This window comes from Electrophorus electricus, chromosome 12 (genome assembly GCF_041902795.1).
Source record: "Electrophorus electricus isolate QZ-2024a chromosome 12, ASM4190279v1, whole genome shotgun sequence".
NCBI lineage: Eukaryota > Metazoa > Chordata > Actinopteri > Gymnotiformes > Gymnotidae > Electrophorus > Electrophorus electricus.
In genome coordinates, this window is record NC_137508.1 from 2,131,645 (window position 1) to 2,159,026 (window position 27,382).

The 27,382-nt window shown below is 38.2% G+C and overlaps 2 protein-coding genes across 3 annotated transcripts; one reads left to right on the top strand and one right to left on the bottom strand.

The window, feature by feature from the left end:
• Positions 1–11,306: 11,306 nt before the first annotated feature.
• slc43a1b (solute carrier family 43 member 1b) lies at positions 11,307–24,096 on the top strand. 2 transcript variants are annotated; one of them, XM_027000482.3, is made up of 15 exons: positions 11,307–11,521; positions 14,701–14,857; positions 15,129–15,315; positions 15,834–15,889; positions 16,160–16,236; positions 17,922–18,014; positions 18,376–18,509; positions 18,965–19,116; positions 19,284–19,430; positions 20,378–20,413; positions 20,587–20,719; positions 20,847–20,967; positions 21,153–21,226; positions 21,897–22,020; positions 22,146–24,096. In XM_027000482.3, the coding sequence occupies exons 2-15, from the start codon at positions 14,704–14,706 to the stop codon at positions 22,353–22,355; spliced, it is 1,698 nt and encodes a 565-aa protein (XP_026856283.2). In that variant the 5' UTR covers positions 11,307–11,521; positions 14,701–14,703; the 3' UTR covers positions 22,356–24,096. The 2 variants fall into 2 exon arrangements, with proteins under 2 accessions (XP_026856283.2, XP_081580301.1); XM_081724175.1 differs by lacking the exon at positions 11,307–11,521 and adding an exon at positions 11,532–11,675.
• med19b (mediator complex subunit 19b) lies at positions 23,760–27,237 on the bottom strand. Its single transcript, XM_027000497.3, has 6 exons — positions 26,714–27,237; positions 26,360–26,482; positions 26,028–26,161; positions 24,834–24,930; positions 24,354–24,448; positions 23,760–24,217 (listed from the first exon to the last, which is right to left on the bottom strand). The coding sequence occupies exons 1-6, from the start codon at positions 26,934–26,936 to the stop codon at positions 24,152–24,154; spliced, it is 738 nt and encodes a 245-aa protein (XP_026856298.2). The 5' UTR covers positions 26,937–27,237; the 3' UTR covers positions 23,760–24,151.
• Positions 27,238–27,382: the final 145 nt, after the last annotated feature.

Consider the following 27,382-nt stretch of genomic DNA (forward strand, 5'->3'; position numbering starts at 1 on the left):
GTATTGAGTGTGTATTTGCTGTGTATTGTGAGGTATTGTGAGTTGATCCTACCATTTCATTTGCGTTTAAACTGAGCTTGCTCTCTTCTGGATTTCTCTTTATGGACTACACATGTGGAAGAGATGATAGCATTAAATATAAATAACAATAATCTAAACTGACAAATGTTCTTTGATGAAAGGTATACTCACTGTCCCATCAACACCACTTCTTAAAGTCTTCAGTGAGTTGCGAATGCTCTCAATCTGTCTCCATATGTTTTGACATGACATGGTGGGCATAGATGAGACTGGCCATAGCAAGGGCAACAGCAGAAAACTAGAGATGGTAAAATGCACTGGAAAAAACAACAGCGTATTACATATCACTATGTTATACACAGAAATGTATTAAGATGAATGATAATTATCAAACACTGGTTTGATAATGCAAAATCATTAGACAGTATTACCTTGTGCACATATAATGATTATACACACACGCACACACACACACACACACACACACACACACACACACACACACACACATATATATATATATATATATATATATATATATATATATATATATATATATATATATATATGTATATATATGTATATATACTCAAAATTGGAGTAAAGTACACAAGGTTTCCAGTTAAACAGGATGTTTCAAACAGAGGTCCTACATCAGCTGTACAAGCAAAGTGAATTTGTAGCAAATTATTAAGAAGCACTTTGCTTGCACAGGACCTCTGATGAAGGACCTCTGTCCGAAACATCCTGTTTAACTGGAAACCTTGTGTACTTCACCACACACACACACACACACACACACATACACTTACTTATGTCTTCTTTGTGGTGACTCAATGGATCTCAGAGGCTCTGTGGTGCCCCAGTGATGTGTTCTAGACACAGGTTCTTGTGTTGCTCCTGACTCCCCATCCTTCTGACTTTATATATATACATATGAGACCAGGACATCAGTCCACACAGATGCCTCAGAGGCTGAATTTCCAAGGAACTATTGCATAACCTTGCCCTGTTTCTGTGAGTTAATGAGCTTCTTTTCTGAAATACAGAACAGGCATGCACATTAGTAGTGGTGGTTTTGCGTTTCTGAGCTTGTAAATGACTCATTTAAATCCCTCTTCCTCCAGGTGTATGGATGAGAAAGGCAGGTTACAGGTGCCACTGTGCATGTCCTTACATGGAAGTAACAAATCAAAACTTCATAGGGCAAAAAGATTTTAAAGTGCTCACCCATGAAATAGATGTAAATGTGTCAGTGAAGCCATGTATAAGTGTATTATTCTTGGCTGAGGAACAATTAAAACAAATGGGTAAGATGAACTCAGAGTTCTGGTGGGAATAGACAAAGGACTTCTGCTTTGTAAGTAGGCACCAGTCGACTTTAATACAGTTCTCCTTCTTTACACCCATGGGCGAAAATTTGCTTTGAAATGTGCTGTGGACAAGAATGCAGACTTCAGGTGCCCTTCAAATTCCTGAAAAAAAGTCCTCAAGCACTGAAAATAAGCACAGAGATTCAAAGGAATTGGCTAATGAAAGGTTTTAAGGCTGTTTGTTAAGCCCACTGGCATTGAATAATACTCTATGTATCAGCACTATGGTTTAAAACATATTTTTAGTACAAATGTATTGCTTTAGATTTTTTTTAATTAAAAAATTATTCAAGAAATGTTGGTTATTCCACATTGGTGTGTCCTAAAATATAACATGAACATTTTCTGATTCTTTTGTTAGGATCACACGTTTCAATTTAATGCTTAAAACAGCACATTTCTTTAAATATTACTGAATAAATTAACCAAAAGATAGCTTGTAGAGGAAACATTATTTTCAGTTCCCCTTTAAAAAGTGGTGGAGACGATATCAGCCATTTCAGAAAGTGCTGGGGACACGATCCCAGAGTCCCTAGCTATGTTTACAACATTAGAGAAGAAAGAGTTTTATTTAATACAACTGCATTCATGATAAGGATGTCTGGTGGACTGTAAGGTATGCTGAATTATAGTTGTCCAACTGAGATAAAAGCATGAACTACTGTTCAGACCAAAAATGTAAAGATCAAAGTTGTTTAATCTTTAATAATAATTTCTGAGGTGAAAAGAGTTGCTTTTGACAAATCAACCTTGAGTTCTAAAGCAGAGCTCACCTCTAGGTTATGTCAAGAGTTTTAACGAAGATTTCTGTGTGGTCAAACTTCTTATAGGTAATCACTAGTCAGTTTACACAGGGCAAATACTGACTAGACAAATGATCTTTAATAACCGAGAGCTTATAATTATGTCTTCTTAGTGTCAATATACTGTATCAAGGAAACAACTGAATAATAAAAAAGAAGCATATATTTGGAGAATAGAATAGGGCCATAGAGGGACCATTATTAACTCAAACATCAATCAAAATAGCCCAACAGCTAACAACTTGATTAGAAGAAAAAGTATCAGATTAAAAACTAATCAACCAATGATTTAATTAGAAACAGAATTACCACTGAACTTTTTTCCAAACATAGGTTTTTACATTTGTTAGGTGCTCATTTCTTTTAGTGATACTTTTGGTATAAAAATCTAAAAGTGAGAGGTGAAATACGCCAGGTACGCTCTCCTGGAACAAAATACAATTAAATATAGAAAGAGGTTAATTTAACTGGATTATTGGATTATTAAAATGTATCTGAATAAACAGTAGATTCCTCACAACTACACAGTAACCGGTCAAAACAGGCCCAGATTAAGACCACACAAGGGTTTAGATGTAACCATTAGATGGTAATCTTTAATGACGTCATTAAAATGTATGGCATCCATGGACATGTATGATAAGTGTCTTTTCTCTTGTACCATAATACACCACAAGTGATTTTTGTTTATTTATTTATTTTAAATCAAACATGGTTTAGAAAAGGGACATTCTCCTTGCATTAGTAACAGGCAATGCAACAATTGGTGAACAAGACTGGTCAAACAACAGCATCTCAGTAAAGTCAGCTGCTCATCTAATTTTACTGAGATGCTGTTTAAAGCTGAATAGAAGTAGCACTGTCTATTTTTAAACAAATTACCATTTTATCAATCTGTATTTCTTTTAATCTCCAACTGTGTTGCAATGAGATGGCGGTTTACATCACTACACAATTTTGAAAAGCAATATTTCCAGTGAATATTGATAATAAGCAAGACCTCTAAATGTTACCTAGCTGGTTTGTATCAGCACATTGGTTTAAAATATATTTATAGGACAAATTTATTATTTTAAATTTATTTTGATTAAAAGTAATTCAACTAATGTTTTTTTATTCTTTTGATAGGATCATATGTTTCGATTTACTGACTAAAAGGCATATTGCTTTAATTATTTTGGAATAAATGAAGCAAACTCAACTTTTGTTCATAAGCCACCTATGATGCTTGAAGAAATTCTCACATATGCTGGGCACGTTTCTAAGGTGATGGACTAAATATTTTTAATGAAAACGCTTTGCTGAGGGAGCATTTAAAATTGGAATTAAAAAAATGTAACACTTTTAATATAATTTTCCTTCAAGATTGGAAAAGTGACTTATCAATACAACACGTTATCAATACAAGATGAGTTTATATTTGTGAGTAATAAGCAAGACCGCTAAGAGCTAGCTGGTTTGCTGATAAGATGCCATGCGGTCAAACAGGTTGTGATTTTTGTTTGTACTGGCAGCAGGTGGTGTTGTTTTGCCCAGTTCTGCACTTTTATATTTCTTGTATTATTTGAATCATTGTTAAGGTTCAATGTTCTTTTTAAAATAGATGATTGTGTGATGTACTCTCCAGCTGTGTCTATGAATCAGATATTGATTGTTTAGTTGTATTAATTGTATCTACTGTGCAATCGGGCATTTTATCACAGATTGCAAAGGGCTATGAAACTACTTTTGGGTTTCTCACTCTAACAGGATGTTTAACTCTGAGCCAAACATATTGTACTGCTGCGAATGCTGTATGCTTACCATGCTACAAGTTAATTTGATATTTTGTGGTTGCTGTACTCATTACAGATTATACCCTGCTGGCACTTGGAAGTGCATTTCATGCAAGGGCAAGTGAGTACTCCTGTGCATTTGAGTGCTGGTAGAGGTAAAGGTTTGGGAAGGATCCCCGCTGTATTACGATTTGACAGTCCTGTTCAGGAGGGTTGAACACATGTTGTGAGGGATAGATGGGATCCAGTAGGAACTCCTTTCCTCTGTGGGAAATGGAATCCTTCTCAGGCCCTTCATGTTACTGATGCACCTAGCTCTCAGGTTAATATTACATCAATTCTGAACCCTATTCTCGGTCTTCTGATATATTTAGTCAAATGGGTCTTTTAATTAATCATATCAGACAGGAACTGGCAGACAGCATTATTATTCACCTTAGCTCATTACAAACTGTAACCTGATCTAGCACCACTATTACACATGGCACGTCTACTGACATTCCTGCACTGTGTCTCAATCTATCACAAGTCCAGTTAGTATCCTGCAGGATCCATCTACCTTCAGAGAGGATTGCTCAGATTGGAACGGTGAGTGAAAGGACCTGATGAGGAATTACTTTAAGAAAGGGGATATTAAGGCAAAGCCACAAGCTGAAGAGATGCTCACACGTCTCAGAGGTATGGCAAGAGATGTTGTAAAGATTTGGGCACATAACATTGGTATTATTGTAGTTATAAGGCACTTTGTAGTGTAGAGGCACTTTGACTCCTTACCATGCTCACATCTCCCTATGACAAACTTTTATGCTACATTGCCTAAGCATGACAACTACTGGCTCTAATTCAGCTAGACTGCAGACATTGTTATTGACTGACTGAAAGGACAGGGTAAGACATTTGATTACCCAAGTGTGGAGGTGACGCATATATTCATTAGAAACTGTCCTTCTGAAGAACTTGCTGTGACTTTCAGATCAAAGACAGTTGAGTAATGGGCTACTGAAGATGTTGAGATGAGATTAAGTACTCCGAGTAATTATTGCTACCTTTACCGTCGAGTAAATACTACTCCCTGTAATGATTAATGAGTATGTGTTTGACCAGGCTGAGCAGTTTCGTTTTATTCTATAAACTACTGGCAACATTCCTTCCAAATTTCAGATAAAATATTATATTTTAGAGAATGTTTTTTTTTTTATATGAAGATGACTAATGGTCAAAATAACAAAACAATTACATTTCAGAACACAAATAATGCAAAGGAAACAAGCTCATATTTATTTATAAAGAACACAGTACTAATATTTCAACTTAGGATGAGTCAGGAAAATAATATTTGGTGGAATAACCCTGATTTTTAATCACAGCTTTCATGCGACTTGGCATGCTTTCCACCAGTCTTTCACATTGCTGTTGGGTAACTTTATGCCACTCCTGGCACAGAAATTCTGGGAGCTTGGCTTTGTTTGATGGCTTGTGACCATCCATCTTCCTCTGGATCACATTCCAGAGGTTTTCAGTGGGGTTCAGGTCTGGAAATTGGGCTGGTCACGACAGAGTCTTGATCACTTTGACTGACCTGGCTGTGTGACATGGAGCATTGTCCTGTCGAAAAAAACAATCATCAGAGTTGGGGAAACATTGTCAGAGCAGAAGGAAGCAAGTTTTCTTCCATCACAGTTTTGTAAGTGGCTTGATTTGTGTGTCCTTCACAAAGACAAATCTGCCCGATTCCAGCCTTGCTGAAACACCCCCAGATCACCACTAATCCTGCACCAAATTTCATAGTGGGTGCGAGACACTCTGGCTTGTAGGCCGCTCCAGGTCTTTGTCTAACCATTACATGACCAGGTGTTGGACAAAACTGAAAATAGCACTCATCAGAGAAGATGACCACACTCCAGTTCTCTACAGTCTAAAACTTATGGTCTTTTGCAAAATTCAGTCTGGCTCTTCTTTGCTTCTCATTGATGAATGGCTTTTTTCTAGCTTTGCATGACTTCAGCCCTGCCTCCAGAAGCCTGTTTTGTAGAAAGTCGTTTTTGACCTCTGTAGTCTGTAGCTATTGTTGTCCCATGTGTTTTCTGCTTGACCTTGTTCTTATAAACCACAGCTTTTGAAATTTTCAAGATAGAAGCAACCTGATGCTCACTGTATCCCTCTGCCAGTAAAGCTACAATTGAACCCTTCTTTTCCTCATTAAGAACCTTTCTTTTCAACTCTTTTGGCGTGGTCTGTAGCTGTATTTTGACTACACTTACCTTTTGGGTAGTCCTAGCACTGCTTTTCCCATCCAAGAGAATAGTGATGACAGCAGCAGTGGCAATACTGTTGCTCATTAGAACAGGATTTTGTTAATGTGAGTACCTTAATATTCTATTAAGTAGAATGAGGTGTGTCTGTGAAGGAATTCAACAAACACATGAATGGAATGGCTGCTGTACATGTGGAGATGCTGATTTAAGAAAAAATTGGAGTGGTTTCTTTCTTTCTTTATTTTTTTCCCAGTTCACCCTCCTCCAGGTGGTCTATTACCAGAGGCCTGAGAGCTTACCCTAACCCTGCATAGTATCTTAGCTATTCACAAGACTGCACTCTTCTGGACGGGGTTCTCGGCTGTTAGTCCTGGGATGTGCTGGAGCCATTCTCCCCTAGTGCTTTGATTACTACAGGAACTACTGTTGCTTTCACCTCCACATCTTTTCTTTTTATCCATCACAACTATATCCAGTTGGTTACCCATTACCATTTTGTTAATATGTATCTGGAAGTCCCATAGGATTTTAGCCCAGTCATTCTTCATCACACTCAGGGGTGATTCCACTTTGACCTTGGTACTTTCAACCCATACTCAGCACAGATGTTTCTGTATACTATGCCAGCCACTTGGTTATAGCGTTCCATGTATGCTTTGCCTGCTAGCATCTTGCATCCAGCTGTTATGTGCTGGATTGTCTCAGGGACATTTTTGCACAGCCTGCATGGGGTCCTGCCTAGTGTGATATATCCCAGCCTCTGCTGATCTTGTATTCAGAGCTTGTTCTTGTGATTCCATGATTAGTGCCTCCATGCTCTTTCAATCCATCTTTTTCACGCCATTGGTAGGATCTCTCCATATCAGCCACTTCCATTATTTGCCAGAGGTATATCAAATCAAATAAAAATGTATTTATATAACACTTTTTACAACAGATGTTGTCACAAAGCAGCTTTACAAATGTCCAAGTCCAAGCCCACTGGGAGCAAGCCAATGGCGACAGTGGCAAGGAAAACCTCCCTAGAGCATGAGGAAGAAACCCTGAGAGGAACCAAGACTCAAAGGGGGGGGGGGGGGTATCCTCCTCTGGCCATGCAGGAGTTTATCCTCCCATGATAGTTCCAGCTCCTCCTCGTTTCTGCTGTCTAAGGTACTTACTAAGCATTTCATCACTTCAGGCCATCATCCTGGATCTTGGTTATTTCATCTTGGATAGTGGCTCTGACAATCAATAGTCCCTGGCCCCCCTCCTTCCACTTAGTGTACAGTCTGGATTTGGAATGAAAGCCTCCATGCATTGTGAGGACTTTCCTTTTCTTGGTGCCAGTGGCTTGAGTGCCATCTCTTCCTTTGACCAGCTTATTATGTCAGTGGAGTGCTAGAGCATAGTTGTTGATAGCCCTGATCTTTTTCTTCCCATTCAGCTGACTTTTCAAAACTCTCACTCTCTGTATGTACTTGGCTGTAGTTGCTTTCCTTGTGGCCTCTTCATGATTCCAATTTGCCTGTGGGATTCCAAAGTACTTGAAGCTGCCCTTAACATCTGTTACTTACTGTTACTTACTGGTGGTACTGCCCTCTCAGTTCTAGCTACATTCCCGCTGACTGTAAACATCTGATCACAATTATCTTGTCTGAATGACATTCCGATGTCGTTGCTGTATATCCTTGTGAGATGTATTAGTGAGTTGATGTCTCATTCACTTCTGGCTTACAGCTTGATGTCTTCTATGTAGAGGAGGTGGCCTTTTTTTTTTTTTTTGTAGCTGGCATCTGTAGCCACTCTTGGTTGATTGATTTAACTGAGGGGGTTCAGGATTCAGAACAGCAACAGGGACAGGGCATCTCCTTGGTAAATCCCACACTTTATCGTAACTTATGCTATTGGTCTGAAGGATGGATGATTGAGGATACTGTTCTTTGTAACCAAGCATCTCAAAGATCACTGTTGCTGTGGTGTATATCAGCTGGTTGATCTCAGTGATACACTTACACTTATATCTTCCATTCTGTCCATTTTAACCATGATCTGACAGAGCTGCTGACTTGAGATTAAAAATATATGTACATATATGAAGTTATGTTTCTGAACGAACATTCCTTCAGTGTATTTTACAACCGAAACTTTTCAGTGTTAGTTTTCACTAATATCAGCGTGTTTCATGTGGACAGATGCTATATGCTAACTAGACAATGAGTTAATATTATATTTAGAAAAGTACTAATTCTATCAAAGTAACTGTAAGTGTAACAGAGGCAATACAAGTACCATAATGCCAACCTCTGGTTATGCATATAGAATTAAGATGAGAAATTAAGTTTGAGGTAATGGGGAGAGTCTTAACTATAGAATTAGTCATAAGGTAAGGCAGCAGCTGAGGTTTGTACCAGTGGAGTATGTTTCATTTCAATTTTGGGTGGGAGGGGTTGTCACCTACACCTCTGGTTTGTGAACTGTGATTCGCCTATGATGGACTCTGCTGCTCCCTGCTGACAGTAAGGTTTTCTTCCTGACTATAATAATGTTTTAAAGCTATCGAAACCACTTTCACTGTGTGATGTGTGATGTGTAAAAATGGAGGTAATGAAAATATTCATAATGACCTATTCGTGACAGCTGTTTCATAATAATGACTTTAGTAGTGCTTCTTACTATCAGACCTTTTAGAGTATATTGAGGCTTTAAGGTGAAAACAAGCACATGTTGGTGTAAATGAATAGTTCTTCAGTAGAGATATACAGATATAGGATCTTAATTGTTAATCTATTTACTTTTAAAAGAAGAATGATAATACATTCTAGTGGTACACACATAAAGAAGAGCCCATCTCACTTGTAATCCTGTGTCAAACTGTGGCTCAGTGGTTAGCTAAGTGCATAAAGCCTGGAATCATCAAAGGATGAGAGGATCAAAGACATGACAGAATGTATATTATTGCATGTTATAGGCTACGGTTATCAAACTTGAAAAGTCCTTTATCCTATGCCCTTCTGAGCTTATCTGTGTGATAGAACTACATTGCATTTTACTGGCATTCCTAAATTTCTCTATATGCTGACAATTTCTATTTCATTCAAGAATAAAAATGCAGACTTGAGAACACAGTTTTCAGGAATGCTTATGTAATCGCACCACCTTCTTTTACATGCTAATTTTTGAAATCCATATCCATTATATCCAAACCATATATTATTCATGTCACGGCGCGAGTACCACGGGACGTTGAGCAGGACGCACACACTCCCTTGACGAACTGAAGCATTTAATAACAAAACATAAAGGACACTCGTGGCACTCACACACAAATAACATAAACAGTGACAACGACAACATAAAATGATACAAACGTGAGGGTATATTAACAGTGGCTACACACTCACTGACACTAACATTACACTAACACGAACGATGAAACTCACACTGACTGGTGTTTAAATAAACAGACATACAATCAAAGATAACCCCGTGCAGGTGCGTGCCATCATGGAGGGCGTGGCAACAAACGTAAAGTCCACCTGCACGCGGCGGGCCATACCATGTGACTCGTGAGGGGCGGGAGCATTCCGTGACAATTCAAAATATGCAAATTGATATTCAATACCTGTACTAGCTGGAGCTTGGCACCATTATATTTCAGCAGAAGACTTCTCTCTTTTTTCCCTCTTTAAAAAAAATTTTTACTTCATCTTTCATGAGGTTGTTTTTCTGTACCTGGTGGGGAGATGATGTGCTTTACACAGAGGTCTGCATTGGATTACCCAGAGTTCTTTTCAGAAGCCTGCACAGGCCCTTGCTCTGTACACAGATCATCTTATAAGGATGCAGAATCTCTATGGTCCTTTATGTTTTAGGTTATTAATTAAATTCAATTTGAATTCAATTTTTAAACATCTTTTTCTGTAAACACTCTCTTTATTACGTCAGTACAATGTGCAGAGACACTGGCTGCTAGCTCCCTTTCTTCATAGACCTGCACTTCTGTGATGTAAAATCCATGGCCAACCTCTCCCAGCTTTACAGTTTCTTTTCCGTGACCAGTCCTTGTAAACAAAAACCATTCTAACAGCTCTCCTCTGGAACTAGTTGTATGCTTGCATTTTAACTGTCATGAGTAGTTATCATTTGTAAATCTATATAGCAATCACTGTGCTTATTGTTTAAGTGTATATATATATATATATATATATATATATATATATATATATATATATATATATATATATTCCTATCACTGATATTCATATGCAATTATAGATAAAATTCATTGCACATATCTAAATAAATTTCATTGCACAATAATAAATAAAATAAAAAGAAATAAAATAAATAAATAAATAAAATAAATAAATAAAATTAATTGCACATATCTTTACTTTTATTTTTTTATTGCTATTTAATAGTTTTAATGCATGGCCACTGCACACAGATGTAATTACACAGGTTGGCCAGATAGGGGCACTCTATGGCTTATCAAAAGTTATGGCTCGGGTGCTTGAGTAGACGCGACACCAGTCAGATTCTGGGCTTAAATTATGATACCGATCTCTTTCTACGAAGCACAAGCAGCGCGAGTGGGCATAGGATGATTTTGGACAGACGACTGTAGACAGCGCGCGTTGAGTTTTTGTTTGTTTGTTTTTTTTTTGAATACCTTCGGTCTAAATGACTAAACACATGAAGGCAGAAGTTAAAAATAAAATCTCTATGGTCTATGGAGCACCAAATTTAAAAACTAAATGAATAAACAATACTATCTATTAGTGATAGGTATTATAATGTATGTATTGTATGTTTTTTATTATAAAAATGTCGGTATTTAGTCATTTAACAAGTAATCATGGCTTTGGTTTGATGGGCAAATGGCACATGAGCTGCGAATCTCTTGTCCCATAATCGTCTGTTTAGTAGGACTAGTCCTGTTTATTTTCAGCAATACCGTTTATTTGCCTTTGAATGTTTTTTGGGACGTCAGCGCGGTCTGAAGGGGCGTAGCCTCCCAGCAGTCAGACAAGCCCCCTGACCAGCAGAAATCGCCATAAATTGCGCTCAGTGTAAATCGGCAGGGAGGGGGGAGCCATTTATAGACCGTGCAAGCAGACAGACGAGGGGGAGAGTCTCCTACGTTTCACCGACTGTCACGTGTAGTTGTGCAGAGCGGTGAATCGTTTCAATTTTAAGAACAAACAGCAAATAACATATAGATCAGACCAGACGCCCTGACCGGAAAAATATATCATCTCGTAGGAATAATTCATATTTCACTGCTTTAAATAACTATCTTTAGGAGAGTGGTAAGTTGCTTTTCATATCTCTATGAAAAGTGTGTGTGTGTGTGTGTGTAAAAACTGAAGAGAAACTTCACGGGATTATGGACATGGCACTTGCAGAGGTTGTAGACTAAGTTATACTAAGTGCGCAAGTTGACCTCTAACCTCTGCATATAAGGTATGTTTCTTTATGAGTATATTAAGTAGTACACAACACCTTCATTTGAATTTTTGTAATTATTTAATACATTTGTCTGTAATTACTCAAACATACCGTTCATGTCTATACTGGTGCTTACACAATGCCTGGGCATTTGATTTATAATCAGACTAATGCTTTAGAAAAAATATAATGCGAAGAATATTTCAGAAATACTAAAATTAAAGTGGAGGTAGTCTCATAAAAAATAAAAGATGTCAGGGAAGAGGAAAAGTGTGCTTCATGAAGTTTAAGGAACTTCTCACTTACACACACACGCACGCATGTACGCACACACACAAACACACACACACACACACACACACACACACACACACACACACACACACACACACACACATATATATATACAGAGAGAGAGAGAATGAATGAATGAAAATGATAATTGTGTGCATATGAGTTGAATGGCTTCAGAACCTTCTCAGGTTACATCATGCAGGAAACTGAAGTGTGCACACTATAGTGCCAGCGGGGTGCTGACTATGCATTTGCAGTTGGTTTGAAGGAAACAGCTGGTTGTGTGTGTGGCATATCTGGTGTTGAGTGTCATCACTTACTTTGGGAAGTGGCTTTTGACCTGTTGACCTGCTGTCCAATCTCAGTCACAGTGTCTTCAGCATTTATCGCTCGACATCTGATGCCATTTTGTGTTCTTTATTGCTGTTGACAATAGTACTTTTGTCGTCATTACATATTTCATGTAATTGATGTTTGATGACTTAACACATATTTAATATGAACAATTTTCAGTTTTATGGCTAATGTGTCTGTCAATCCACTAAATTACAGATAAACAGTAAGATGTAGATGAAATGTATTATAAACACATGTTCATGCTGTAGTTCTTTAATAGTATGCAAACTCAAAAGCAGTCAGATTGAAGATGGTTGAAGTAAGTTAAGGTAAAGAGGAATATACATGTATTTAGAATATGTCTATACATATATTTAGAAATCCCTCGGAGATCTTGCAGAAACTCTGAAGCAGATAACAGAGGAACAGTCTTTGAATTACTTTCATTCCAATTAATTAAAATGACCTGTAAAAAGCTTTAATCATGGTATCATGTTCTAAAAACACTCAAAGAGAAACTGATTTAATATGTCACTTCTAATCAGTGCTTCTTCTCGTGATTTTCTTCCCTCAATTATAGCTACTTCATTTAATTTCATTTTCATTTCATTTACAGTATTTAGCTGACACTTTTATCCAAAGCAACTTACAATTACAACTGAGCACACAACCATTCTCCCCATTTATTTCCATTTCTTTATCCTTGGGCATTTCGTCCCATATCAGGTGCTAGCCAAACTGTAACAATAAATGAATTAGTCTGTTCTCATCATCACAATAACCATGACTGTCGGCAATCAATGGTAATAACCATTTAGTGTAATAGCCATCCTCTTTGCTGATTTCCTAGATGAGTGTGGGATTATCAGATTATCAATTACTTGGACAGCATAACATCTGTGTGTGGGTGTGTGTCAGTGTGTGTGAGAAATACGTGAGAGAATAAATTAAGAGTGTTGAATAAAGGACTGACTCTAGGCAGTCCACTTTGGTTCGTGTGACTGTTTTATAGCCCATAGATCAGAAAGGGCTACAGATTTGCTTGGTTTAGGTCAACTCTTACCAGTGTAAATGTAAATGATTAATGTTATGAATATAGAATTGTAGAAACAATATGGTGTAGCTTTGGACATGTCTCTTAAAAATCTTGATTTGGAATGGCCATTTTACATACACGAGTATCCCATGAGGATTGTAAAATACATTTATAGGTAGGTTCCTTTCTCCCAGAATGTTCTTGGGCATTTCTAAGCTTATTGCATTATTGAATGTTGGAGTTTTATTTATAATGCATTACTGCATATGCATATGTTAAACTACATTTTACACTCTGCTTGTTAAACATCTCTGAATGTGTGGATTAGTCATTCACTTCAATACTGAAACACATCATTAGTTTATTTTGAACCAATGTACAGATACATTACTCATGAAATGCAGTAGAATATTCAGGTTTATAGTAAAATCTGCTTCATGTTATCATTGTTATCAATCATTATTTACATAACAGAGTGTAAGATGGCTAGAGTGTTACAGTGCAGCCAGTGGTTAGCGCTGCTCTTTACTTAGCCAGAGGTTTGTGTCGCTGCCCTTGCAGTGACACAGTGTTTCTGTACACTAAAGCCTGTTTCAGGTATCAGCAGTGCAGGGTGACATGTACTCTTCAGTTCTCTACAATCCACAACAATAACAATACTGCAACTTGGTTCAGCAGTTGGCTTGGAACAGCCATGTTATGTATATTTTTCATATTCTCAGTTACAGAGTGAAGGAGCCAATTAATGAATAATTTACTCTGTTTTATATCTGCCTGAGAGAGTCAGATTCATCTGCTTACAGTACACTTACTTCATCAGAACCATCTTATAAGGGCACATTTAGAGTATGTATCCCATCTGTTAGAATACACAGTTTTTAATTGATGGTCAGTCTTTGATCACAGAACCTCAGTTCAGTGGCTTCTTGAGCATGAGCCCACTCTCAACGCAGTGACACTGTCATGTGTAAAGGTTCAGGAAACACTTTGTTTTTCGGTTGTGCATTTCTGTTGTGCTTCTTTGCTTGTTTTGTTATTTCTCTTATTGTTTTGCTGTCCAGTAATCACCAAAGGAGGATGCCCCCCCCCCCCCCTTTGAGTCTTGGTTCCTCTCGAGGTTTCTTCTTCATGCTCTTAGGGAGTTTTTCCTCACCACTGTTACCACTGGTGTGCTTACTGGGTGCTTGGACCTTGACATTTGTAAAGCTGCTTTGTGACAACGACTGTTGTAAAAAGTGCTATATGAATCATTTTTGATTTATTATTATTATTTTTTGATAAATGAGTATATAAGACAGCTGTACCTAATAAAGTGGTGACTGAGTACAAATAACTCTCTCTCTCTCTCTCTCTCTCTCTCATTCTGTCTCCCAGGCCATGGCGCCATCTCTGTCAGTGGCGTATAGGAGGCGCTGGTGGATGGCTGTGACAGCGGTAATAGAGAACCTGCTCTTCTCTGCTGTGTTGCTGGGCTGGGGGTCACTGTTAATCATGCTCAAGAATGAGGGCTTCTATTCTCACCTGTGCACAGGTACCCTGACATTCCTAGTGTATGGCTTAACCGGTGTGGCCAACTGGAACTTAAAATCATACTTTTAAATATGTTAACTCATATGTCCAGGTGGGCTAGGTGTTATAAAATCTGCAGTGTTGTACTGACTCTTATAATGATTGACTGAGTGCCATCTCCACAATGTATAGTTCAGTTCATTAGTTTCAATAAAGGCAGTGTTGGGGACTTTACACCTGACAGCCAGCAGATACTGAGAATATTTGGTTAGACCTGCCTCCCTCTTTGACAGAAAACACAACAGATGCTCATGTTAATGGAAGCTCAGAGGAGACCTTGGTGTGGCTCAGCTGTGTGGAGCAGGAGGAGATTCTAAATCTCGGCTTTACAATTGGCTCATTCATCATCAGTGCAGCCACTCTGCCATTAGGAATCTTGATGGACAAATATGGGCCACGTCCACTTCGGCTTCTAGGCAGGTACAAGATGTATTACATTCTCATTCTTCATAAGATTCATATTAAACTTATAGCTATAATAGAAAGCTATATAAACATATAGCTATCACATTTATCTTTCAGTGTCATTCTGTTTATGATTCACACAAAAGGTTACAGGCAGATTTCCTTGTTACTATCTCATTATCAGACATATATAGGTATTTGTTTCTGAATTTCATTTTCTAAGTTTGCAGTTGTACTTAACCTTTACCTCCAACAACATACATTTTCTAATCAGTAGTAGGCCTAGTATCACTTTACTTCAAAGCTGTACATTCATTGCCAGATATAGATTAGATGTTTGAATGAGTCTCTCTGCTAAATATATATATATATATATATATATATATATATATATATATATATATATATATATATATATATATATATATAATCACCATATATATGGAATGGATTGGCACCATTTTAACCAGCCTTTATTGCTACACAAGTGTTAGACATGAATTGGGCCATTTGTACCACTCAATCTGTTCCAGTACCTGTTTTGCCTTCTCCATGGTCTTGATTGCTGTGGCAGCATATGATCCTTCAGGTCAGTGTACATGAATGTGTGTGTGTATGTGTGTGTGCGTGTGTATACTGTATACTGAATATGTCACAGAAGATAATGTCCTGCTTACATCCTCCAAAGTATATATAAACATTAATGGAAATGCTGCTTATTGCATTACATATGAGCAATGATCTAAGAAGCCAAGCTTATAGTCATTTATATACAGTATCTAGATGTATATTTTTCAATATAGTAAAAGGTAGATCTTGAAACATTATACAAAAGCCTGTTTACCTTTCTCTCCCTCAGTATTATCTGCCCTCATCTTCATTGCTGTCTCATTCAATGGCTTTGGAGGAATCTGTTTGACCTTTACTTCACTGACAGTAAGATAAACACACACACACACACACACACACACACACACATTCACATACACACACACACAATGCTAACAATCATAAGTGAAAGTCATATTGTTCTTATTCATATACACAACCTGTGAAAATGACATATACTTCAGTCTTTATTAATAGCAGAACATCAGTAGTATGAATTTGCTGTAGTTTGTTATTTTAAGATGTATCAGTCCAGCATGCCTGCAAGAATTGTGGTAATTTGTAAAGCCGTATTGGGTGAGTAAGGTGTTACCACTGAGACCTTTGGTGTGTGTGTATGTGTGTGTATGTGTGTGTGTGTGTGTCTATGAGTCTGGGTGTATTTTGGTAGAACACCTTGCTGAGGCACATGCTCTGCTTCCAGGCTTATAATTTTGGCATAATGCTTTTAGCCAATCAGAGAGCAGGGCTGATCTCACGCCCTCATCTCAGCCATGCCCACTGTTCCTGAGTCCACAAGGACACATGGTCCTCTCCCCCCATTTCCAAGTTTTCATTTGCTCTTCTTCCTGAGGCATATCTTTCCATTTCCAACATTCTGCATTTTTTACTTTCAGTCTTTTTTCTGTCCCTCCTCCTGGAATCCTGCATCTGGTTCTTCTTAGTTTATTGAAAACACTAACACGGAATAATGTTAACAGTTAAAAACAAACAGAGATATACACCTAAAATATAAGTAGGTTGACAAAACTTCTGAGATTATAAACCCCAGTCACCCCATATGCCCTTGTGCCCTAATTTATGATTCTGCACTCTCATATTCCTTTTTTGGCAGTCTCTATGCCAGACTATGCAGTTTAGAGAGTATGTGTGTGTATGTGTGTGTGTGTGTGTGTGTGTGTGTGTTGGACAACAGTAGTGAGGGAAACAGTGGTAGTATAAACACAGAGACATATAAGGGGAAAGAATTACAAGCTGAGTAGGTGACCTGAATGTGTACACATGCTTGTCCGTATTGAGATTTGTCTGGATGTCTCAGACATACGTGAAATTAAATATATAATAAATAAATAAACATGAAAGAATGAAAGAAAGAAGACTACAACACATTACAATACAAACATTCATGTACATGCACTGAACAACAACAACAACAACAACAACAACAACAACAACAACAACAACAACAACAACTCCCAGGTTGCCCAAATTTGCTGCATTGCAGATGCATTTCTCTCTTTTACATCTTTTGATTTCCCTTTCTGGGAAGTAGATAAATTTTATGTAGATTCTGAAGTTGCACAGTGAAATTCTCAATCAGGAGTGTCATTAGGGGTTCTCTATTTTAAATAGTTATAAACTCAAGGGCAGGATTGACATCACTCATGTACGTAACAGTTACTATCACAAGGAATATCTTTTTCTGTGTATTACAGGGTATTTTTTCAATCTGATTATAGGGAGGGAGAGAAAGTAACAGAATTATTTTATGGGAAGAGGTGGGAAACATACCTTAGACACAGCTGTGGTCTCAAGAGTCACTACTGCAAGCTGGCTCCCCATTTCACCACTGGGAGGATTTGAGTGCCTTCTACTGGCCACTAACTCATAGTGCATGTCTAAATACAGAAATACATGCATAAAAATCATGGCAGCAGGGTATTTTTGGTGTTATTTTAGAGTCATTCTCTGCTTTCAGCTCAATAATGTATCCTATTTACTTGTCATCTCAGCTCGCCAACATGTTTGGGAATGCACGTTCTACCATTCTTTCGGTCATGATTGGCTCCTATGCTTCCTCTGCAGTTACATTCCCAGGAGTAAAGGTAGGACACAAAGCACTAACCTCACAACACTGGACCCATTAAAGCACAGGGCACAACAACAGACTCCTTTAAGCATTAACACTGCACAATATTAGAGCCCTTAAAGCATTAACCCTGTACATCAGAACCCTTAAATCCCCAAACCTGCACAACACCAGACCCTTTAAAATACCAAACCTGCACAACATCAGACCCCTTAAAGCCCTAACCCTGCACAACATCAGACCCCTTAAAGCGCTAACACTGCACATCATTAGACCCCTTAAAGCACTAAAGCTCTAGCCCAACATCAAAAAGACAGACTAACCTACACAGTAATTTTTAAATTACTTTTGGTAATACATTCTGTTTTCTTTTTTAGCTAATCTATGACATGGGTGTGTCCTTCCATGTGATCTTCTGGGTGTGGGCGGGCTTAGCTTGTCTGGTCTTCCTCAACTGCTTTGTTAATTGGCCAGTGGAGCCTTTCCCTGCCCCTGAAGACATCAACTACAAGTCAGTATTATATCCAACACAGTTATCTCAGTAATATTATCAACTACACATCAGTATTATATCCAACACAGTTATCTCAGTAATATCAACTACAACTACACGTCAGCATTATATCCAACACAATTATCACAGTAATATCAACTACACATCAGTATTATATCCAACACAGTTATCTCAGTAATATCAACTACAACTACACCTACATGTCAGCATTATATCCAACACAATTATCGCAGTAATATCAACTACACGTCAGTAATATATCCAACACAGTTATCTCAGTAATATCATCAACCACATGTCAGTATTACATCCAACAAAAAGAAAAAGAAAAAAAAATACTTTAAACAACATATTTCATAACAGGGCCATCTGAATCATATCAAATGTAAACTCTCCCAGTTTATACTCACTCACTCTCTCTCTCTCTCTCTCTCTCTTTCTCTCTCTGACAGTAAAAATGTAAAGCTGAAAGGTTTAGTAATGGATGACATTGTGACAGGAGACTGCAGCTACAGTGATATGACCACTGTAGAGCAGGGGATGACTAAAAAACAGCTTTCTGACAACTGCGTACAGAGTAGTGAAGCAGCTTTACCGAACCAGGGTGAGTGTCATACCCCCACACCTGCACACAAATGTGCAAAACCAGCAGAAGAACATATAGTCACTGCACAATATGCTGCCTTTTCCTGACAGAGAGACACTTCAGACTTGACCTGTGTGTGTGTGTGTGTGTGTGTGTGTGTGTGTGTGTGTGTGTGTGTTACTCAGGTCCACCGCCGTTTAGCCGCTCTGTGTGTTCGGCCATCTTTTTGTGGAGTTTAATCATCATGGCGATGACCCAACTTCGCATTATCTTCTATATGGGAGCCATGAACAAGATGCTGGAATTCCTGGTTACCCATGGCGACCATGACCGTGAGTATTCTATTCAGTCTTGTTGTTTCATGTGGTTGATTTGTAAAAGAAATGTTGCATCAGACATGGATTAATCACAAGCAAATCTCAAACCTTAATCATACAATGCAGGTTACACTGCACAGATTAAGAATGTCAGGAGTAACTAAAGAGCTTGCAACTGTTGTATGAAATAACCAAATGATTAAATAGCTCTACTATTAAAGTCTCAGAGAACTCAGAGTGTAAAATTGTTTAGACAATTGTTTAAATGTTTGTATGATACCAATCTTTTGCATTATATTAAACATCCAGCAAATTTTGAATGACAAAAAAAGTGTCATATAGTAACTTTGCTCAAAAACCAGCTGAATATCTTAACTAAACCTGTCTGAGAACTGTCCAACTGTAGTCCTAATGTTCTAATGAGAAAACATCATCAAGACTCCCAACCTATTTTCCCATCGAACTTGAACTACACAAATGGTGGAAGATGTAACAAACCTGATTTTGCCTTCTAAGCCACTCGACAAAGCAAAACAATAGGCTGTAGCCCACCACACCTCCACCCCCACCCCCACCAACTACTTCTCTGTTGCCCTTGATGGACGTTCTATTGTGGGATGGGTTTCTGACACATGCACACCATCGGGGCAAGATTAGGACTAGAAAACCGGACTAGGCATTAATTATTTTTGTTTTTTTAAATTTTATTATCACTATTTATTTTTCTCTTAAAATTGTTACTATTGTGGTGACCATTGTTCTTCCTCATGCTCTAGGGAGTTTTTCCTCACCACTGTCACCCTGGGCTTGCTCAATGGGGGCTTGGACTTGGACATTTGTAAAGCCGCTTTGTGACAACATCTGTCGTAAAAAGTGCTTTATAAATAAATGTGATTAGATTTGAATAGGCTGTTACGTATGCATACATATACATATTTACCCTCTATCTCCGTCTGTTCCAGCACCAGCAGAGTTGATGAAAGAGGCAGATGAACAAGGTAAGAAGAATCTCAGGACTTGCTTCCATTCACCCAAGATGGAAGACAACATAGACAGTTTTGTTGTTCTGTACTCTTTAATTATGCATGAAAATGCGTAACATGTTTCTGAAGGACCTGCCAAAAATTGCTGTGTTCCTCCAAGGCTGATATTCATTTGTGTATTTCCACAGTGAGCTTCTATTCGTCCATCTTTGGTACTCTGCAGCTGCTGTGTCTGGTGACTTGCCCTCTTATTGGCTACATCATGGACTGGAGGATGAAAGAGTGTGAGGAGGAGACAGTTATTGTGGATGGAGAGAAAAGGTGATGAGAGAGCAAGAGTGCGAGGGAGAGAGAGGGGTGCACAAGGAAACCCTGCAGCCCAGTTGGACTTAATCTAACCTCTTTTAATGAAAATGTAATTTTATTACTCACAGTTATTTTACATTAGGGCCCCTGGCAGAGTCAGAAAGATCCAGAAACTCACCAATGCAATCAGAGCCTTTATCTTCACCAACTTACTGCTGGTCATTTTTGGCATCATATGCTTAATAGACAACCTGCCTATACAGGTGATACACCTACACAACTTCCTGTTGTCACTAGCCAGTATTTTGATGTAGAAGACTTGCATGTTTAACAAGTCTGACATTATGTGAAACAGCACATAAAGTTTTCATATGCCTTTAAATTTCTGCACTACTAAAAAACGTGTCTCTCTCTCTCTCTCTCTCTCTCCCCTCCCTCCCTATCATAGGTGGTCTCCTTTATTCTTCATACTGCAGTAAGAGGTTTTATTCACTCTTGCTGTGGGGGACTCTATGCTGCTGTGTGAGTATTCTTCCAGTCATTATCTCATCGTGTACCTGCATTTCCTGGATGCCAAAATTTACCAGCTTCAGTAAGAACTCCCAATATGTTTCAAAAACCTATCTGACCTATTCCCTTTCCAATCCCTGGGATGGAAATTCCATCTCTTGCTCCTGGAATATCTGCACCATATGGTGCACTTTCTCAACCTAGTCCTCAAGACAATGCACATTTTTACAATAACCTAGCTCCCATTCAAGTATTCAGGCATTCAGATTTGGTTCCTGTATGTTGGGAGCTGAGATGGATCAAGGCCTGGATTGGTTTAGTGTTTTCATCTATCCTAGCATCACTGATTCAGTAATAAGCAAAGCTGAATCAGTTACATTCTGGTTAAAGGAGGGCCTGAATTAGGAACCACTATGACAGACAGGGGCAGTTTGAGCCCTGTGGGTTTTGGTGCTCCCCATTTTAATGTTTATTTTGCTTTGGCACACTTTATTCATGAAAGGCTTGATACTTAGTCACTTAACCGAATTAGGCATATTAGAAAAGGGAAGACACTTAAGACTTCATAGTTGTCCAGCACAGAAATTGTCCATCCCTCATTATTAAGTAACTTGGCCTATATATAAGTGAACAATGAATTCTAAAAGATAAGCAAGATGCCACTCTGTTTTTTGGTGGTCAGGTATCCCACAAACCACTTTGGCACTCTGACAGGCCTGCAGTCTTTAGTGAGTGCTGTTTTTGCACTTCTCCAACAACCACTCTTCATCTGCATGTTGGGACCACTCAAAGGAGACCCCTACTGGGTGAGACACACATATGCACAATTACATATATCTTTTTTAGGCAAACATGGTTACTTAATGGACTGACTGAGGTTATAACTGATTAATTGCATCAAAGCCTTCATGTCTTTCTCCTCAATTACCAGATCAACTTTGGCCTCCTTCTTTTCTCACTGGCTGGTTTCTTGTTGCCGGGATACCTGTTCTACCACCGCAGACAACTTCTTAAAGAGGAGAAACTGAAGGATAAAGCAGTGATGGACCAGTCAGCACAGGATATGGTTGTCCTTAACCAATTAGAAGATGGTCGTGTGAAACTCCAAAGCAATGGGTTTGCTCCAAATGATGTCAGTTAGCAGTAAAATGCAGTGGTATGGTAAAATGTGATTCATGATAAAGACAAAAGATTTTTTTTGTTCCTTTAAACCAAATCTAGACAAATGCAAATTCACACCCACATTCAACCAAACATTAAAAAAACAACTCCTTCAACACCTTAGCTAAGGCTTTTGTAACAACAACAACATCATCATCATCATCATCATCATCATCATCCCATCCCCCCAACCTTTCATAATTTGTCACAAACTCTTTCTCTAATATTTAGCACTCAGTCCTTTTCAGGGACCTAACAAAATTTGTTTTTCTTATGCAAGCATCTTGTAGAACTGGATTTAATCTTTTATTTCACAAAACCAATGAATTCCCTTTGTGCTAACAGACTGGTATCATTATAAACTACCTCCTCTAGTCGCATCCCTACAGACAATTAAACCATTTTGGCTCATTTGTAGTCTGTTGGAACAGAGTGTATGTGTTTATCATTTGTAACTCATTTCTAATAAATTGTCATTTAGTTATTAATATTTGTACAGAAAGAGTGTGTGTGTCTTAGTTTGTTTTATTGTGTGCAATACATCTGTAAGTCATGAATCATTTCAGTGTTTGACTGTAGCTGTGGTTTGGCTTTCTCTTTTGCCTCAGCATAGTAACACTGCGCTAGTACTACCTAGTGTGTCACTAAATCATCAGTATTACTGAATGACATCATACCCATGAAACCTTTAGTCAAGAACTGCTGTACTAATCTGTAAAGCGTAGATTTGCTGTAAAAGCACCATTTCACACCTCCTTTGTCTGCTGGTATTTCTGAGCACTTTTCATTTATGCTATTTAATAAATTAGGAAGTCAGAAATGGGCAGTAAACTTTGAAACATGTTTTTTCCTGTTAAAGTTCTAGAAACAAACAAAACCAGTCTGTATCGCAACACCATTTGGTAAATTCATTGGGCTTATTCATTCTTGTTATTTGAAGACTAACATACCTACTTTTATTTGTTGACCTAAAATGTCATGCTTTTCTGCACCAACACCCCAAAGTATAATTTGTTTGCATGTGACCAACACAGTGTTGACAGGCTGGACTTTGAATAACAATGGGGTTATAGATCAGGCATAGGCCTTTTAGGGAAATTTACTGTTTTCTTTGAAAAGGTCATCTATATCTATTGGTAAAGTTAATCATGTCAGAGTTGCTAATTACATGTCCTTATTTAATCATAAGTGCCTTTACAGATGGTGTAAACATCACTGGTGTTCAAATACAGTGTTCAGGTTATTTTCTGGTATTATGATTTATTTTTGAATCAATGTACTCATTGATGCCATAGTGCCTCTTGTTTGCACTGTAGTGGGCTTATTGCTGTAAAATATGTTTTAAAATGAATAAAAAAAAGTGAAAGTATGAGTCAAGACAAAGTACATTTATGAAGTATTTTTATAACTACAAAAAGATAATAAAGTGTATTTCTCACTGATTTAGTATACCATAAATAAAAATGCAGAGGCACTTGAATGGTTATAAACAGATGTAACACACAAATACACATACATATATTGCTGCCAATTGTCCTTAGTTGTCTCAGTCACAAACACATGCACACACAAGCAAGCAAAAAACACATGACAATACTGCTCATTTTTTCTTGCTTGCTTTTCTCTCTCTCGCGCACACACACACACACACACACACACACACACACACACACACACACACACACACACACACACACACACACACACACACACACACACAACCACTGTTAATCCAATTCTATTTACAAAGAATCCTCTCTCCTGGATGATCTGCTCCTATCTGAGGCTGCTACTGCTGGGCTGCGAGCCAGTCATTCCTGGATGATCAGGGCTATGGCGGCTCTGTGGGCACAGACAAGCAAAACATATTCCATGAATACTATTATAGAAATAGTAAAACCTTTAGAATATACGTGCATGTGTGTGTTTATATCAATATGTTCCTGCATATTTTGGATATTAAAACAAAGTTATAAACCTTCTTTTTTTTCTTATCCTTCTTCTTTTTCTTTCTATCAGGATCATCATCCTTCTTCTTCTTCTTCTTCTTGTGGTCGGAGTCTGAGGGTGTTTCTGTAAGAAAAAAAACAAACATCAAATGTCACAGGGTAAGACATTTTGAACCACTTGCACCAACGCTGACACTGTAATGCAATTTAGCATGGTATTAAGTGCATGTGTGAAAGAGCGTGCCTGCGCATTTATTACTTGGTGGTAAGAGGATGGGAGAGAGGGGGAGGGTGGCAGGGAGAGACAGAGAGAGAGACAGAGAGAGAGAGAGAGAGGCAGAGACAGAGAGAGAGGCAGAGAGAGAGAGAGAGAGGCAGAGGGAGAGAGAGAGGCAGAGAGAGAGAGAGAGAGAGAGGCAGAGGCAGAGAGAGGCAGAGGCAGAGGCAGAGGCAGAGAGAGAGAGAGGCAGAGAGAGAGAGAGAGAGAGAGAGGGAGAGATTATTGTTACCTGGTGGTAAGGGATCCTGAGGTCGATGGTGTCTGTGTTTATGTTTGCTCTTTTTCTTTGGAGGCTGAATGTGCATCAGTCTGTACTGCTCTGGAAGCTTGAAATGTTACAGGCAGAGAGAAATTTAAATATGTAAAATCATTCTTCAAATAAAAATACAAAATAAATAAAAAATAAAATGTAATTTCTGTGATTTCCAGTTGAGCTAATCTGATTTGCTTTTTGACTCACTGTATCTATGAATGACATTTAGAAGGTTTGCTATTGATCTTACCAAATGTATTTCACTCTTTATACGCTGAAACTGCTCTCCAGATCCTTTGCTAACTCCAACCCTTACAGGGTTGGCCTCTCTGGTGCACTCTCAAAAATGGTTTAGATACTATTTCAACTGTTCATAAACTCCATAATGAAATTAAATTCAGAGAAAACCTATACATGTTTTTATGTTACCAATACTGGATTACTGTAATCTATATTGGAACTACAAATGTTTACAATGCTGCCAGAATACTAATATATTACAATGAGGCTTTACATTATACCAGCTCTAGAAACCAGCATGTTTCTGGATTTATTCTTTTATATGACTGTAATACATATTCCACCTAAGTCTGTCAAATCAAGGTACTACGGTGTCATCATTAAAACCCCAAAAGCCAAAAAGCAAAGAGTCAGCGTTTAGTCACCATATCCCCAAGCACCTGAATTCTGTCACTGAAAATCTGCAAGCTAGTGAAAAAACATATCCATGTCATATTACTTTTAACTAGACATTCATGTTGTTAAATTTGTATTGTTCTGTTTTTTGCCTTATTGCCCCTTTATTTATCAGTTAATTTGCTCTTTGTATTCCAGTTTATTTTAACTGCTATTTCTGTAAAGCACTTAGCAAGTATTTAAAAAAAGACATACAAGTGTATTATTATTATTACTTTATTACTGTTGTTGTTGCTACTGCTGTCATCATCACTGAAAAATGGGGTACTAGAAAATAATTCAGCTTCTGAAGGAACACTGTCTAAATAATTAGTGTAACCCAGCATGCTTCAAATCATGCACTTCTAGACAGTATCAGGGAATGCAACCAAACAGAGCAATGGGAAATAAGTAGTCTAGCTAACACAAAGGTCTTAAATTCAGACTTTTTTTAAAAACCCCTGTTAAATTACACAAATACACAGACACACTTACAGGGCCTGTGTGTAGTCTGAACCCAGTGAGCAAGGTTCCAGTAAGAGGACTGAAAGAGTTGTTGCACACTGGTGGTTTCTCAATGAGGGAGCGCAAAGAACTTCCATCCTGCACACCTGGATTGTCTATCATACCTTGAACAAAGCAGAATAATTCCTCTTTTGATTTACAAGAAACAACCCAAGGTGCTCAATCAAAGTTTATCCTTTCAGTCAACAGAACAGAGAAAGGATGATTCCTCCTCCCCCGACACCCCCCCCCCCCCCGGGATTTCCAGGATTCAGGAACTTATTTCAGGTTAATCTTCATGTCCTTACATACAGAATACTTACCAGGAAGCTCTGGGAGAAAGTTGCTGAGTTTCTCCTTTACTTTCTTGCCACAGAACTTATTGAATGCGTGTTCCAGATTGTAATGTGTGATGAGATTAGTGTTTCCAGTCAGCTCGTTCTCCACTTAGGATAAAATAAGTAAGGACTGATTAACAAAAGGCTACTTAAATATCACTTCTTCATAGGACAAAATCTTACCATTTGGCTATAGTCTGCATAGTTTTACTGTCTCTATTTGGCTAGCTAAACGACTTTGACTGATCAAAAACAATGATATATGTTTATTATCGTGAATTATTATGGATAATATAATCTAACAACACAGAAGGAAACAATAAAAGAAAAGAGACTCACTTGGCAGCTCCCGCAGCAGGTAAAACGGTTCATTCATGGCAGTTGGTTTTCTGAGTTGAGGCCCGTCGTCCACAAAGTGGTGTGGAATCGACACCGACATGTGGATCGTATTTTGGGGTACCGGAGGTGGAAGGGGTTTCCCTGGTCCATACCCCATCCCGGAAGGTCCCGAAGGTCCCTGAGTTTCACTCTGGCTGTAGAGTGATGAGAATATTTCTGTCATGGCAAAGAACAGGGAATATGTGCTCAGCTTGTTATTCTAATAGTTTGTTGACGCTCTTCCTAATGAAGGTGACTTGGTATAGTCCGGTACTTGGTATAGTCCGTGTAGTTCAGCATTTACCGTAATATGCCTAATATCACTTAGATAAAGAAGTCACAATCTAAAACATTTGCCATATTGGCTTACGACACCGAAATATCGTAAATGGAGAGATAGTTATACAACAATAAAATACTGTTAAGCAAACTGTGATAGATAAATTGCATCTTATTAATTGAAGAATTGCCGCTGTGAACTGTCTATCGCGTTACGACGGTAAATGACAAGTATTCCGAAGAGACAACTTCCTGTGGCCCTCTCCTTTATGACACAAGCCTAGCCAATAGGCACCTTCGTTTCATACAGCCCACCAATCACCGTGTACATGGAGAGAGGGGGCGGGCACA